The sequence below is a fragment of the Caretta caretta genome, chromosome 2 (assembly GCF_965140235.1).
Source record: "Caretta caretta isolate rCarCar2 chromosome 2, rCarCar1.hap1, whole genome shotgun sequence".
Taxonomy (NCBI): domain Eukaryota; kingdom Metazoa; phylum Chordata; order Testudines; family Cheloniidae; genus Caretta; species Caretta caretta.
The window spans coordinates 169,201,458-169,218,204 of NC_134207.1; the positions used below are offsets into that span (position 1 = coordinate 169,201,458).

The 16,747-nt window shown below is 41.3% G+C and overlaps 1 protein-coding gene across 6 annotated transcripts in view; it reads left to right on the top strand.

The window, feature by feature from the left end:
* Positions 1-16,747, top strand: part of TNS3 (tensin 3) — a 343,736-nt gene that overhangs the window by 242,259 nt on the left and 84,730 nt on the right. For all 6 annotated transcript variants that reach the window (XM_048839218.2, XM_048839219.2, XM_048839220.2 and 3 more), the window contains one exon: positions 6,997-8,256. In XM_048839218.2, coding sequence (XP_048695175.2) covers positions 6,997-8,256 — 1,260 coding nt within the window. The remainder of the gene's footprint in view (positions 1-6,996; positions 8,257-16,747) is intronic.

Consider the following 16,747-nt stretch of genomic DNA (forward strand, 5'->3'; position numbering starts at 1 on the left):
ATGTGAACCCTGACAGAGGTCTGAGGTTGAATAGCAGCATATGATAGCTGTTCCCTCTGCAAGAGAGACTAAATATCTTGCAACACTCAGCTTCTCATACTGTGTGACTGTACTGTGCAAAGGAAGGAATTGTAAGTTATTGTATTGAAGTTCTGCTTAGAAAGTTGACTATAAAGAAATTTTTGTTGTTGTCTCTCACTGATTGCAGATTAGATTTGCTCAGTTTACAGGTAAAAATATAACTGCCAGGACTGGAATCAGTCTGAGATCTGAAGGTCATATGGTTCTTTCCTGTTAGTGGATTATTACCAGCAATAAAAATTTTGCCCGCCAGTTTCTTTTCTCTCCTACCTTATACCTGTGCAACCACCAAGAGCAGAATTTACCCCTGCATTTAGAAATTGGCACCAGATCCAAAACCCATTGAATTAAAATTAGAGTTTTTTCTGTTGATGCTCAAGCTAGAATACATTAGCTCATCCTCTCTCCCTGTGTTAGCTCTAACCTAGCAGGTTTCACTCTGTATAGATACATACAGATAGGAGAGCTGGAGCTTGATGATCCAAAGCCCACTGAAAGACTCCCATAGTTTCCAACGGGCCCCCTCCTTTGAGTAAAAAGGTTCCATTCTTCAACAGGGTGATTTGTCTGAGTAGAACTGTACTTTAAAATTGAAAAGTTCTAAGTACAAAAGGGAGAAAAAGTTTTCATTCATCTACATGACAGCCAGAGGAGGGATTTTTCTTGCAGAATTTATTCTTCATCTGATATACTTGTCTAAAACATTCCTGGAGCTACACCCTTCCCTGGTGCTTATTAGTTAATGTTGGCCATTCAAAGAAACCTGAAACTTGTCCAGCTTCTTAGTCCTCACTTCAGGCTGAAGGTCTGATGAGAACCAAGATTTGAATAGCCATTAATTAAGTGTCTTAGCCAAGAAATAGGATCTTTTCAGAGTTTGAAACCACTCATTTCACTTATATGCTCATAACAAAAGGATGTTTAAACTTACTTAAATGAGTGGGAACACTCATTACCCCCAAGTAGTTTAAGCTGCAACTCTATAATTTTGCATAACCCAATATGAATAGAAACATTGTAATTCTTTTAATTAAGTGAAAAATTATTTTTTTTTGTAAAACAGTCCTGAGAAGTATTGGAAAACCAAACAGTACTGTTCTTTTACTGCCTGCACCAAAGCACTATGAAGAAAGCGAAACTGAGCAGTGTAGTTTCAGTGCCTGAAGTGCAACACATAAACAAAGAGCACAAGTAGTGAAAAATAAATTCGATTTAAAGTCCTTTTCATTTTAATAATCTAAGGTGCTAATTAGTAACAGAAATAAGAATATATTGAAGAACAATATTGTACCCCAACTAAAAATTGAGTTTGATTTAGTCATCTTTGGGGTTTGTTTTCCTGATGTATTTGGCTATGTAAAAATATATCCAGTTTTCTAGTAATAGGACCAAATAGAATTTTTCCTATTTCAAATGACCCCCCCCCCATTTTTTTGCTTTTGGTTTATGAGATTTGAAAATATCAGAATGCAGGACCAAATGATTGTGTCTATTTTCTTTTCACTACTGAACCTGCGGTGTAAGTGGTTAGGACAAAATCCTCTTGCTACTCATTACTCATATAAGTTCTTTGGCGCAGGGACTCTCTCATATTACATGTTTGTACAGTGCCTAGCACAATGAGGACCCCAACAGATTGTGGTCACACAGCATTATTATAAATGATTAATAATAATGCAAGCAATGTTGGCCATGGGAAAGCCAGTCTCACATAGGTACAGAATGTCTCAGGAAGAAACAGGGTGAATATTCTCTGCGGAGCACAAAGGTGGTAGCCTTGCTCCCAAACCAGCAGTCCATGACCTGTTGGCAGATTAGCAAGCACATTTGCTTCAACCATCGCCTAGCACTCCACTGACAATGAGTAACATGCTATGCTGGTGAGGCGAAAGGAAAGGTTACCTGCATTATTTATCCTTCTAGAACAACCACTCACACTGGGCAGGATTTTGTCCTTAACATCTTATAAGAAGCACCATATATGTGTGCTGGAATGTTTCATCTGGGGGTGTGTATTGTGCCTTACTTGCGTGTTTGAAGGATTTACACTACTTTACCTAATAGGGTATTACGTTCAGTTTTGGAAAATAGAGAAAAGTAAGTCAGGAGGAGTTCTTTTTTGTCAGTACAAGAATATTAGTTTTACGCCTTTCTCCCCAGGAGTTCTTCCTTAGCCACTGAATCTGTATAGGTCATGGGGTTGAGATATCCGACCATACTAATCAAAGCAGTATTTTAAGTTTGCCTGGGTTTTTTTTATACTGGAAACTAGCCACAAGGAAATTATTGCTGGTCAGAAAATAATTATCGCATGGTTGTGTTTTAAAAAACAAAACACTTTGATTTCTTTTAGCAACAAAACATTAAATTGAAGTGTGGTTACAGTAGTAAGGAATTCCATATGACAATCTCTCCACCCTTTGATCAACAGGCACCGATAGCAATTTAGGATGCTATCAGCAATGAGGACTGCTGAGAGAGCATGGCATCCAAGAGGTTGAGAAACCATCAATCAGTGATTTTTCCTATAATGAAGCTCTCTAAGCCATATGTATTGTACTTGAGTATCTGTATAGAGTACAGTGAGAGGCACAAGGTGGGTGAGGTATGGGACCAATAAATACCTGAATAAGAGCTCTGCATAGCTCAAAAGCTTGTCTCTTTCACTAACAGAAGATAGTCAAATAAAATATATTATTTCACACCCCCCTCCCCCTTTCTGTCTCATATCCTGGGATCAACATGGCTACAACAACACTGCAAACTACAGCACAGTGACACATTCATGTATGTACCTTTCAGTGATGCATTCACCCTGGTGAATAGAAGCCCTTTTCTTTAACAGATTTGTGCAATTTGCAGTGTAAACTTCAGCAGAGTTGTAACAATCAGCACACAGAGAAATGCCTTGGGGAAAGAAATTGTTTGTTCTAGCCTGATGGATTTATGCTTTTTGTTGTTCTTTCAGAACCTTATTTTTTGACATTCTGTGCAGTGCTTTTCTTAACTAGAAACATACTCGTAAAGTCTGGTCTCTAACAAAAAAATTTAGAAAGTTGTCCTTTAATTATTGACTAAAACCTATTAGACCTCTCATATAACATTCAGTATGCTGTGCACTAACTGAAGAAAATTTGGCAATGTGCCGTACAAATAATGTGTTTTCCAACCAAATCATTTTCCCTACCGTTATAAACTGATGAATTAATTATCATCATGGGTATAGTTTATGAATAAGGCCCTTTCTGAAATCACAAAATAGTCAGAAAGACTAACCAGTAATTTCAGAAAATTTCATGACCAATGTGCAATTTTAAGCATGCCAGGAAAAGAGTGTACTTGTTACACTCACAGATGAGATGCACTGTATCAGATCTGTCAGCAGATCTTGCAATGCCAGGTAAACAGACTACATTGTCCATTGCCTTAAAGAAAGATTTTTCTGGACCTAAATTTTAATGCAGTAGTTTCTTCATGATCAAACTTGTCTCAAATGTTGGTGACAAACGATTCTTCAGGAATTCCTGCCTAATATAAATTTTCTTGTAAATGAGCCATGAATCCTGCAAAAACGAAACCACATATTTTGCTTTCCTGGCTGTGCATACAACAGAAAATTGCACTTTCAAATGGAGAGTTTTGTGAGAGCCCTCTTTGAAGCAAGAGGAGGATTCACTTTCAGTTTGTAAATTAGGTAATAGCTAAGGAACTTACTCTGCTTATGGTTGCACAAACCCCTTTGAAATCAGTGAGAGCTGCATAAACAAACCCAACAGAATTACTCCTTAAACTGTCAGAATATGTACCCACTTAAACATGGTAAGCGCTTCATTATTCTCCTTGGCCAAAAATGTCTAGAAGGCTATCAAAAGCTTCCTTTAGTGAACTCTGACAATCAGGGATGGGAGGAGTGATCTTGATAAAATAAGATTGAGCCTAACAAAACTTTTTTGAAGCTTTAAAATGTTTAAGAGGAAGATGTTCTGCTCTCTGCATCTTGGTTTTGTATATTACCAGACGTGCTAGAGCTGAAATAACACGAAGGAGTTCTGACAATATTATTTCCAACCCAAACTGATTAGGAAGTCCTCAGTGGTAAAAACCACTTCTGACAAATTTTCTCTAGAGATCAAAGAGTCACTGTTGAGATGCTGACAGTCTGTTTGTCATGGCATTTTCAGTCATCTAGCTTGCTTGTGTTTTAAAACTATTTCGTTCTTTAGTGGGATTAATGGAGTAATACAGCATGATGCATGTGTAGTGAACATAAGGTTGTGTAAAATATTCCTGTTTGCAGAGTAGTATGCTGTGTGTTGTATTTGACAAATTATATGAGATGAAAACTTTATTTTAAGGAATATGCACCAGGGGGCAGTGCTGAGGTTGAGACGAAAGCTTATGCTCAAATAAATTGGTTAGTCTCTAAGGTGCCACAAGTACTCCTTTACTTTTTGCGAATACAGAGTAACACAGCTGTTACTCTGAAACCTAATACTAACTTTGGAATTCATCTGAGTTCTATTGTATAACTTTTTAAAACAAGTGTATATAAAAATAAACGAATATAGAGAAAATAGTGAAAATAGTTTCTGTCATAGTGAGGTACAATGACATCAGTGCCAAGAACAATAGCTATATCAGAATCATATATACTGTATGCGTTTGAATAATGGCCATGTCTAGAAATCTGCAAAGCCCATTACACAGTATTTTCTTGCTTTCCATGTAATAACATGTCCACAGATGTGAGATCAGCCTCCTAGTCCAATTATGCTCAGTTATTTCATACAGTGAGGATAATTCAGATATTTTGAATGCTGTGACCTTGGGATGCTCTCATTTAGGAATAACCTTTATTAATGACTATCAAAGCGTAGTCTGACTTTGGAAACTCCTTTAGAATATGTTGGATTGTGAATGGAATGTGTTTGATATGACATTAGATCTCCTTGTCTTGATTTTGTAGTTGTTAGTTTGGCATCCCTTGCATTCTGCATTCTCAATATGACATTTCGTGGATGTAGGATGCTCTCAGTTTGAGTGAGCTTAGTTTACATCCTAAAAAAATGAATAGTAGAAAGGTATTTATAACATTAAAGCTACAGAGCCAATATTCTTCAAAATTAAGAGTATTTTAAAAATCTTAATGAACACTATAAAAACAAGCCAAGTTCAGCATTACAGCTTTAGTCATTTCTGAATTAACCAAGTCCAAAAGTTTTTGAGAGAACATGTGGGAAGAGTGGTTTTGTTTAATGTTCAAGTAACTCAAATGAATTGACCAAGTTTGCTGAAACCTTCCAAACAAACAAACAAAAGGTTTTGTGTTGGGTATGGCCAAATATAGACAATTTGAACACAAAAGGGATTTGGAAATTTGAAATGAAACTTGAGTTGTTGAGCAGGCTAAACGTAGCTCACGAAAGCTTATGCTCAAATAAATTGGTTAGCCTCTAAGGTGCCACAAGTCCTCCTTTTCTTTTTGCGAATACAGACTAACACGGCTGCTACTCTGAAACCTGTGTTCTCTCTGATCACAGTCCAACAAAGCATGCACATAATCTTAAGTATCAGAGTAACAGCCGTGTTAGTCTGTATTCGCAAAAAGAAAAGGAGGACTTGTGGCACCTTAGAGACTAACCAATAGCTCACGAAAGCTTATGCTCAAATAAATTGGTTAGTCTCTAAGGTGCCACAAATCTTAAGTATGTGTGCAGTCACATTGATGGGTCCCTTTGAGCTGTTTATATTATGTAGATACTGTGTAGGTAGAGTAAGTTTTTAGGTATTTGGAGTCATAGTGTGACACCTGGCTCAGAAATTAGCAGACACTCCTGTAAAACCTGATTCACACAGACTCTCATTTACAATGCTGCAACTTCAGTGACATTACAAGGGTTGCACTGGTGTAATCAGGAACAGAATTTGGTCCGTTTCTACACAAGTAAATTGAGTGGATACATTCCCCTTCCCCCACCACCCCAGTTATTGTTGCATATTATAAAATTTCTCAGTTACATACAATTTCTGCATGTCTGACTAGATATGAACTTCTTAATTAAAGTTTTTGGCAGATCAGAGACAAAATCAAGGATGCTCATATGCCGTGACAAATGTTATACAAGTGTAATAGGTCTTTCTTTCTGAGTTGGGGTTTAGCCTGATTCTCTCTATCCCTGTGTTTCATGCTCTGACTTGTGAGAACTAGTTGCCTTGACATTATTAAAAAGAAAATACCCACTAAAGAAGTCATGTATCCTACAAAACTAGTTAGATATTGTGCTCATACCTCTGTCAAGAGATACTGTATATTTCTGATACACTGCACACAGACTCCTGCTCTGATTAAGTGCCTGTCATTTCTGTGGGCTACCAAAAAGTTGATCAGTGGTAATATGTTTAACATATTTAGTAGGAGCTGGCAGACTGGCAATTGCAAAACGTATGCTAAGAGCACTAATTGAAAGTTCCAGTAGCCCTTGTTCAGTCTTAGTGGAATGCATACTAGTCATGTCTCTCAAATTCCAGGTAAGTAATAATGTGGGTCTTCAAACCAGTGTAAACAGTGGTCTTGTTATTGCACCGCCATGATTTCACTTCTTGGAAAGTATAAAAGTAGAGAATTGTATTTTGCCACAAGGTCATATACATAACTCTTTTTTCTCCTCCTGTTTCATACAGTGCTATGTTTTTATCAAGGGCCTTCCTATATATAAATTGAAATGTGTTCCATAAGGCAAGAGAGTGCTGTTGGTTGATGTTTGGTTTTTAAAACCAGCATGTGTTTACAAAGAAAATTAATGAGTGTGCTGTCAGCAGTACCTCTGCAGTGTAATGTAATGTAATGCTGTTCAGCGCTTTTATCTAATACTCTGTCCTTTTCTTTCCCTGACCCTGTTGCTTCTCCTTTCACAGTGCTCCACACCCAGGGTCCTATTGATGGCAGTCTTTATGCTAAAGTGAGAAAGAAGAGCTCTTCAGATACTAGCATCCCCAGTGGAGCCCAGGGGGTTCCTGTGACCAGCAGCCCTGATCACAGTGACCATACTCTATCTGTCAGCAGTGATTCAGGACACTCAACAACTTCTATAAGGACGGACAAGACCGAGGAGCATCAAGCACCGGGAATCAAACGGGGCTTGAGCCCACAAGAGAAGGCAGAGCTGGACCAGCTACTTAGTGGCTTCGGCCTAGAAAACTCAGTCAGTCCCCTCAAGGATATGACTGATGCCCAAAGCAAGTACAGTGGGACTCGCCACATAGTGCCAGCTCAGGTTCATGTGAACGGAGACACCAAACTGAAGGATAGGGAGACAGATATTCTGGATGATGAGATGCCCAGCCATGACCTTCACAGTGTGGACAGCATCGGGACACTGTCCTCCTCTGAAGGGCAGCACTCAGCCCACCTTGGAAACTTCAACTGCCACAAGAGCAGTCAGAATTCGCTGCTCTCAGATGGCTTTGGAAGCAACACTGGAGAGGACCACCACAGTGCTCTAGCCCCAGACCTGGGAATAGGTGTAGACCCCCTCTATGAGAGATCATTTGGAAGTGGTGAGCCTAAGCAATCCCAGCAGCTGCAAAGGAATCCTCCTGTTTCCGCTCAGCCTCAGGCTTATGGCCCTAGTAACTACTCTACCCAGACCTGGGTGCGCCAACAGCAGATGGTCACTGCTCACCAATACACCTACTCCCCCGAGAGTGAAGTAAGACTTGGCATTTCTAGCACTGTAGAGAATTCAGGCAATATGCAGAGCCAATCCAGAATCCCTGACACACCCACCCGGGGATCCAGCAGCAGAGACGCTGTGCAGCGGGGGATAGGGACCGTGCCAAGTTCCAGTGAAGTAGCAGAACATCCAGGGCCTGAGGCTTTTAGATCCAGATTAGTAGCTGAGAAAGACCCACATGGCCTGTCTCTAGGAGTGACTGTGGAGGGCCTGCCATCCTCTCCTACTCTGGATATCGATCAGTCAATTGAGCAGCTGAATCGGCTGATCTTGGAACTGGACCCTACATTTGAACCGATCCCCACTCGCATTAACACAGTCTCCAGGGACTCGAGTCAAGTGAATGGCTTCACCAGCCCTGATGGGGATGTGGGAGGGCCCAGCGTGAGCCCTGGGTTCCGTGAGAAAGGAGAGGTCACAAACAGGAATCTCTCCCGGCATGGTAAGTTATTTTAATAATACATGAATGTAATGCTTTTCCCAGCATTTTTTCTTTTGATATCGCACAGCAGGAACGGAGGTCATTGCTTATTACTTTCAGATGATTGCCAGTGTGAGAGGGATTATCTCTGGTACCCTCTTTTCATAGTGATCTGTGGAATGATGGGATGAAACTGAATAATCATTCATCATATTTTTTAAATGGTTCCCCCCCCCCCCCCCCCAGATCATTAAGTGCCTCAGGATGCTGCTCTTCTGAGTTGTTGTTGTTGTTTTTTAAATGTAATACTCCTGAACAAAACCTAATTGTTCAGTAAAGTTCCGTGGAAGAGCCGCAAGCATGATTGTTGTTGTTCCTCTTCTAAGGGGGAGAATTAAAAAAATGAAAAATCCTATTAATTACAAGGTGAGGCAGTTTTGTGGAGTCATCAGCAGTAACACCAAAGTTAAGATTACATTATAATTTCCACATAAAATGAGATGGAAATCCCTCTGTATTTCTGAATTAATTTCATTTCCAAATTTGGCACAATAACACTTCATGGCACAACTGAACTTCCTATGAATATTTTCATTAAAATAACCTACTAACTTTTGCAGATAAAATATTTTAAAATGCTCCCTTTTGGAAATTTTGCTGTTTTTTTCCCTTTGGGTTTCCAGTAGTTTAACAACCCCACGCATTACCTCTGGTTTTCACCTTAACCTGACCACAAACACCAATTCCTGAAAGAACAAACTACAACCCCTTTCCTCATGATATCACTTGAATAACAGTACTAGAATAAACAACTTTGCAAAATGATAAACACTGTCACAGCCTATTTCTATTTAATAACCAACTAATTCCTTCTGTTAACACAATACTTAAATATGTAAACATCAATTAAAAATCGACACCATACACACTAACTAATCGTCTACTTTAGTTTAAGCCCAGTCTGGTATTCCGAACAATTAGAAAAATGACCATGGAACTCCACATAGTTGCAGTTCAGGGTTACATGTTTTGTGTGGGCGTGGAGGGCAGAGGTATTTGTTTCGTATGGGGAGGATGTTGATGAGGTAATGTGGAGGAGATGAAGTCACGGTTGCACGTTACAAGGGCTGGCTGAAGACTAGGGATTTCTTGGCTTTTTTAAGGTTGTGCTGGTGGAAAATTTACTTGAGCAACTTGAGCTGGATTTCAACACATAATTTTTGGGAATATCTTAGACTGAAATGCATTTGTCTGTAATTGACTTGAATCTTTAAATGCTTAGTTCGGTGGCATAAATTAAAAGTGAGTTTTGCGCACTAGAAACTACCCTGTTCTTTGACGTTCAGTGGAGCCAGTGAAGGGGAAAAGAGAGTAGCATAAAATAAGCCACCCATTCTTATCCTTAGATGAAACATTTGTGCCTAGAAAGAATTGTTTGTTTTTTGCCCATGACTTCTAGTACTGTCAAAAAGGAAAAAGGAGTCATCATCGCTGCATCACATTTATGAAGCCAGAAAAGTGTTTTGCCCACTCCAGGTTGTACTTGGGGGAAGTGAAGTCTTTGGTGGGACATGTTCTGAAAGTTCATGCAATGAAGGAAGATGAAAAGTTTAAGGGTGAATATATGACACAATGTTTACTATATGTTTATAGAAATCACACTGGGCGGTAGTTACAAAGAGAGAATATGGCTAGTGGAATGAGCACAGTGATAGGAGTCAGAAAACTCATAATCATGGCTTTACCTCACTAACATGCATGCCTTTAAGCGAGTCATTTTTCTCTGCCTCATCTAAATGAAGAATGCATTTTTTAAGCTACCTCACCATGTATTGTACATCCTCATTGGATGTTTGTATTATACTGTGCTGTGAACATATAGTTATATGTACTGAGGCTGTAATCCACTTCCCAAGCACGCCAATGAAAAGGCTCTCCTATGATGATTTAAATGAGCATTTAATCAGTTCGTATAAGAGTGTTCTAGTAAGCACAATTTATAAACTGAAAGAAACCCATTTAAAGTTGTGCATAAGTGCTAATTGTTATTACAATTCAGCTGTTCTTGGCATTCATCGATTTCCTTCTGTAACCTCAACCTATACCCCAAAAGAAATAATATGTGTTCATGTGATTTGACACATTTAAGAGTATCCTCTAGCATTTTGTTCACAGTTCTGTTATGTGTTCAACACCTTCACAGACTGTAAACAGAATAGTCAAATACTGAATAGCTTTGGTGTATCTGTTTTGTTGTTTGTTTCAGGGAGGGAGCATGGTGTGAAATTTTTTTTTCTAATTGCACAGGATCAGCTACACCCACCTTTCACAATTCCTGACTTTCTAATTCTCTTTGAAAGAAGAAAAGGAGTACTTGTGGCACCTTAGAGACTAACCAATTTATTTGAGCATAAGCTTTCAAGAGCTACAGCTCACTTCATCGGATGCATACTGTGGAAAGTATAGAAGATCTTTTTATACACACAAAACATGAAAAAATGGGTGTTTACCACTACAAAAGGTTTTCTCTCCCCCCACCCCACTCTCCTGCTGGTAATAGCTTATCTAAAGTGATCACTCTCCTTACAATGTGTATGATAATCAAGGTGGGCCATTTTCAGCACAAATCCAGGGTTTAACAAGAACGTCTGGGGGGGGGGGGGGATAGGAAAAAACAAGGGGAAATAGGTTACCTTGCATAATGACTTAGCCACTCCCAGTCTCTATTCAAGCCTAAGTTAATTGTATCCAATTTGCAAATGAATTCCAATTCAACAGTCTCTCGCTGGAGTCTGGTTTTGAAGTTTTTTTGTTGTAATATAAGCAGCATGAATAATTTGGGTGCGTGTCTATGCCTGACCTCTCCTTGAATAGACACTTGGTTTTTCTCCCTCTTCCCCCCATATATATCTGTTGTAAATGTAGGTACGTGTACAATACAAACAAAAGAATACATTATCGGAATGCAAACAAAAGTCCTGCCAAACCCAACTCCCGCAAATAACCATCTCAGCCAAAGCCTGAGTAAATACTCCTTGCAGCATGTCCTGAATGTCAGTGAATGCTGTTCTTTGGAACAAGAATTGCATTGCCCCCAGTCCTCAGGCTAGGGAGCCTCACCTCAGCATCCCAGCTGATCGCAACTGTTCTGTAGAGCTAGGGTTGCCAACTTTCCAATTTCAGAAAACCGAACATCCTTTCCTCACCCCCTACCTTGCCCCTTCTCCGAGGCACAGTCCCCACTCACTCCATCCCCCTCCCTCCATTGCTCGCTCTCCCCCATCCTTGCTCACTCGCTCATTTTCACCAGGCTGGGTAGGGTGTTGGGGTGCGGGCTCTGGAAGGGAGTTTGGGTGCAGGAGGAGGCTCAGGGATGGGGCAGGGAGTTGCGGTGCAGGAGGGAGTGTGGGGTGCAGGGTCCGGGAGAGAGTTTGGGTGCAGAAGGGAGCTCAGGGCTGGGGCCGGGGGGTTGGGGTGCAGGAGGGGATGGGAGTTTGGGTGCAGAAGGGAGCTCAGGGCTGGGCTGTAGAGAGAGCACCGCTCACTATACTTCAGCAGAACAAGCTGCATGGGCCCCAAGTTTCTGATTGTTTCTGATTCCCACTAGCCTAGGCTCATGGGGGTGGAGGGGAATGAAGATCAGAGATTTCTCCATGCTCACAGTACACTGATGCAGGCCTGTTCCTTCCTTGCTGTCATCTTGTCTGACTCCAGGTTCAGTACTGCTGTTGTATCCTGCCCCCTTCCAGGCTCCAATATTTCCCTCCAAATTCCTAGCAGACAAATCTGGAGAGACAGGAGGAGAGGAAATAGATGTGATTGATTTGGGATGGAGAGAACTGACAAGTCAGGACTGAATGGTGACTGAGTGAGGTTGACTGGAAGTCTGGAAGGATGACTCACTGAGAATGTGCAGTGACTCAGCAGGTGCAGGGGTGAGTCCGTAGAGTTGGGCTATGTGTGACTGAGTTGGCGGGGGTTGAAGAGTAAGTGAGTGGTGGGTCTGGCATGTGTATGAGAAGCAGGTGCGAAGCGTGCATGAAAAAGAGAATGCGTGTGTCGAAGAGCAAGTGAAGATGAATGTGATCTTGGATGGGGGGGCTGACCTGCACACACACACACTTCTCTAAATTCACTTTCACACACTCATGGACTGACACACACTCACTCTCTCACTTATTTGTCCTGGAGTACTTTGTCTCTCATACATGTACCCCTGGACGCATGTACTTTCTTTTGCGCACATACAAACTGCTTTACAGAAATTTAACTTCTTTGTTCACTAGCTATATTCAGCCAAATTAAAAGCAAACTCTTGTTCACCTCTTACTTGACTCACTCCATATCTCTTGTAAGATTTTATGGTTTCTTCTACTTCAATGATTTAAGAACTAATTGACAAAACAGACAGAGCATATGTCTCTGAGCTGCAGTCAGCTTCCAGGGAAAAGAATGCAATAGCTGGGTTTGATCACCATGATTGAGAGATATTTCTGTGCCTGTCACCATGTGTAGGCAGGTATGAAGAAAAAACAAGTATATTGCACTCCCTTTTAAGGGTGGATGTTACAGAGCAGCTGTCAATGTAGTTGTAACAGTTTCCCCCATATATGGGTTATTGCTTTCTCTGAGCATGCTTCATAGAGTCAGCCTTGACTGATCAGTGTGGGCCTGCCCTGTGTAACGAGTGGAGGAGTATGACTTCTTGCTCTCCCAGGGAACTTTTGCTTAGCTTGGTTCTGCAAAGGCAGAATCCCTAGAAGAAGCCTAAAGAAGCCCAAGAGAGGTGAGGCAGCTAATTGAATAGAAAATTTAAGTTTAAACTAAAGAAAACAATGGGTGGCGACAGCAGAGAAAAGCATGGTGTACTATTGAATTGTCAGAACAGATCCTCCCCTCAAAAACAAAAACCTAGATGCAAACTGAATAATAATAAAGAGCTAATCATCTGGTTACCTGTGTCTGGAACATCTTCAGAGGCCTTTGGATAATGGAAAAACATAGCTTTGAAGGTAATCCAAATCCTCGTGTCATAAATCCTGTTACAGTGTATTTATTACAGTAGAGAGAGAGAAATCCTTTCACATATCTGTATTTTTTTAAAATAACTTTTTGAGCTATTCCAAATGTTCCCTTCTACTCTGACATGTGTAATGGAAAAGCAACTTGGCCCATCTGAAAGGCTTTGCAAAGTGACAGGAGAATGTGGCATGTCCAAATATGATGTCAACGGATTTCTGTATGGGTGTGGATATTACCATACAAGCACTGAGATACTGTACATCCCATAGACTAATGTTGGTGCCTGATTCTGACCTAATTTACAATGGTTGAACTCCATTGACTTCAACTGAGTTACTATAGATTTACATTTGGTGTAAGATCAGAATTAGTATGTTACTATGCAAATATTGGTTATTAATTTACTCCTTAAAGATCAACACAACTAAATAAGACCGCACATTAACTCTCGTAAGGTAAAGAGATTTTAGAGATTGCAGTAGTTATAATTAAAAAAAAATAATCAGCATGTATCAATCGTTAACACAGTGCTATCTGTGTTAGCCCATTAATTTCCTTTTCTAAATACAGGAAAGTAGAATCCACTTGTACTACTTAATATACTATCATAATTGTGGTGTCTCTCATATAACTGTGTGCTAACTGATCATAAACGTTGACTTAAATGGCAACCACTGTACAGTCTGTTATAGGTGGATAAGCATTCCTCTGATTAAACTTGTTAGAAACGCAGAAATTCCAGGATTGTATATGTGTTTACTAGCCACTGTGACACATCCAGCCTATGAAGAAAATTTGTTCTGGTACATTTCACATTAGTGAATTACTGGGAGTCAAATCCTTGTCTACAGAGTCTTGGCGTAGAATAAGAAAGAATAGTTTGACTTGCAAATCATTATGAACTGTGCTAAAGGTATTTTTATAAGTGCAAACAGAAAAAAAATTTCTGGCTATGGCATAAACCAGGGGTGGGCAAACTTTTTGTCCCAAGGGCCACATCTGGGTAGGGAAATTTTATGGCGGGCAATGAATGCTGGTGAAATTGGGGGTTGGGTTGTAGGAGGGTGAGAGAGCTCTGGCTGGGGGTGCGGGCTCTGGGGTGGGGCCAGAAATGAGGAGTTCAGGGTGCGGGAGGGAGCTCCGGGCTGGGGCAGAGGGTTGGGGTGCAGTGGTGGGGAGTTCCAGCTGGGCATGCGAGCTCTGGGGTGGGGCTGGGGATGAGGGGTTGGGAGTGCAGGAGGTTGCTCTGGGCTGGGACCGAGGGGTTTGGAGGGCGGGAGGGTGATCAAGGCTGGGGCGGGGGTTGGGGCACGGGAGGAGGTCAGGGGTGCAGGCTCTGGCTGGTGCTTACCTCAAGAAGCTCCCGGAGGAAGCGGCATGTGCCCTGCCTCCCCCCCCCCCCTCCGTCCGGCTCCTATGCAGAAGCAGAGCCAGGCGCCTTTGCGCACTGCCCAGTCTGCAGGGCAGGGGCAGCGTGTGGAACCCCTTGGCTGCCCCTACGCATTGGAGCTGGAGGGGGGACATACCACTGTTTCTGGGAGCTGTGTGGAGCGGGGCAAGCCCTTGACCCTGCTCCCAGGCTGGAGCGCCAGAGCAGGACAAGCACTGGCCCCACTCCTCGGCAGGAACTCGAGGGCCAAATTAAAACATCTGAAGGGCCAGATGCAGCCCCTGGGCCATAGTTTGCCCACCCCTGGTGTAAACTGTTATGTTTTAGAAAGATTAACACACCTATATACATATTTCACAGACACAGTGCTATGTGCTCTTCTACAGTCAGTCCTGATTAATCCATGCTTGAGATGATATTTCTCTCTGACTGTAAATCTGGAGATTTTTGTGTTCAAGCAATGAATATATTAATGGCTTGATCCTTTCAATCTTACTTGAAACAAAGAGGTCTGTTCTCAGTATGCATGAGTAACTCTCATTTATCTTAATGATGAGTTACTGTGATTGCACAGATAGAGGAGGGAATAGACTCCTAACGTCTAAAGACGATAGTGAAGTCTTTAGACTTTGGGAGTCTATTCCAGGTTAATAATGGACTATTATCTTTTGGCACAACCGGGGTGCACAGGGCCATCCACTGTAGAAAGAGCACTGTGGAAGAAGGTTGATGTGGAGGCAGTTACTGTGACCTCTCCTTCTCCGGGTGTATGGAGCAGCAGCCGCCTGGCAGCATAGCTCTTGTGCCGACAGCGGTAAATCTACCCCTACAGCAGACAAAACTCAAAAACTTGAAACTGGTGGTCAGCGGGGACGTGCTGGCTGCCGCTTCCTGCAGCTTCCATTGGCCGGGAACAGCGAACCGTGGCCACTGGGAGCTGCAGGCAGCCATGCAAATGTAAACAAACTGTCCGGTCACCCGCCAGTGGATTACCTTGATGGGCCACAGGTTACCCACCATTGATGTACTAGAGGAGAAAGACAAGTTTTCCTGCTTTGTCAACTCCCAATCGATTTCTCAACTTTGAGTTAGTCCAAATGAAGAAAATATTCTTTCTGTGCATGCAGAAGAGGCTATTGCTGTGAAAAGCTGGCTTAGCACTTCAACAGGTTCTGGTTCCAGGTGTTCAGCTAGTGACTTCCACCAGTTCAGTGGTGTGACTTTCTTTAAAATATCATCATCAAACTTGTACTGCTTGAATGGTTCACCCTCAGCCCTGAAATCTTTTATGGTTGGCATTATTGATGTGTAATTATTAGATGCCCATGTCATAGCAGCATCTTTTTCTTCAGTAGTTAGGCATCTACTTTCGCTTGAAAATATTGGCAAGAAAATTAGGTGGAATAAGGACTTGATCCATCCACTTCTTTATGCCTACAATTTAACTTGGTTGTTCAGTATTTTTTTCTTCTGTGGCTTTTCAAGTTCTTTCCAAATTTCAACAGCAGCAGTAGTACAGCAGCAATCCTTTTGGAGGGTGTCCAAGGTGACGGAAATAGGTTTCAGTATAATCGGTAGATATTCGTCATTTCTCTTTAGTCCCATGTTGACTACTTTGGCTGTGATCGTTCCATCTATGTCGTCACTATTTTCTTCACAAGTTGTCCTCAGAATAGGCCTGTTCTCGATAGATAGTTTAAAACAGTCAACCACTGAATTCCAGTGTACATCTTGGGGGAGAAATCCTCTTGCTCTCTTTCGTGAATCTGAAGCAAAGTGGTTGTCACTCTGAAGTATTTTGCACTATCAACAACATTTTCCTTTATTCCTGCAGTTGTACTTAAGTTTGGCTCAAAGTTACATCAGATGAGCACTGTACACATATACATTTCAAGTTCCCTTCATTATCATAATCTTCTCACTTTTGTTACCTTTGCAGGATTATCTCTAACAAAGCTACGCACTTGACACTTGAATTTTTTTTCACAGGTTGTTATAACCTTTACTGCTACTACTTTTAAGTATTCTGCTGTCTGGGCATTTCTTCATGTATCAGTTGTTACTGTAAGTTAGACAACCCCATCTTCTGTTGTCACACAA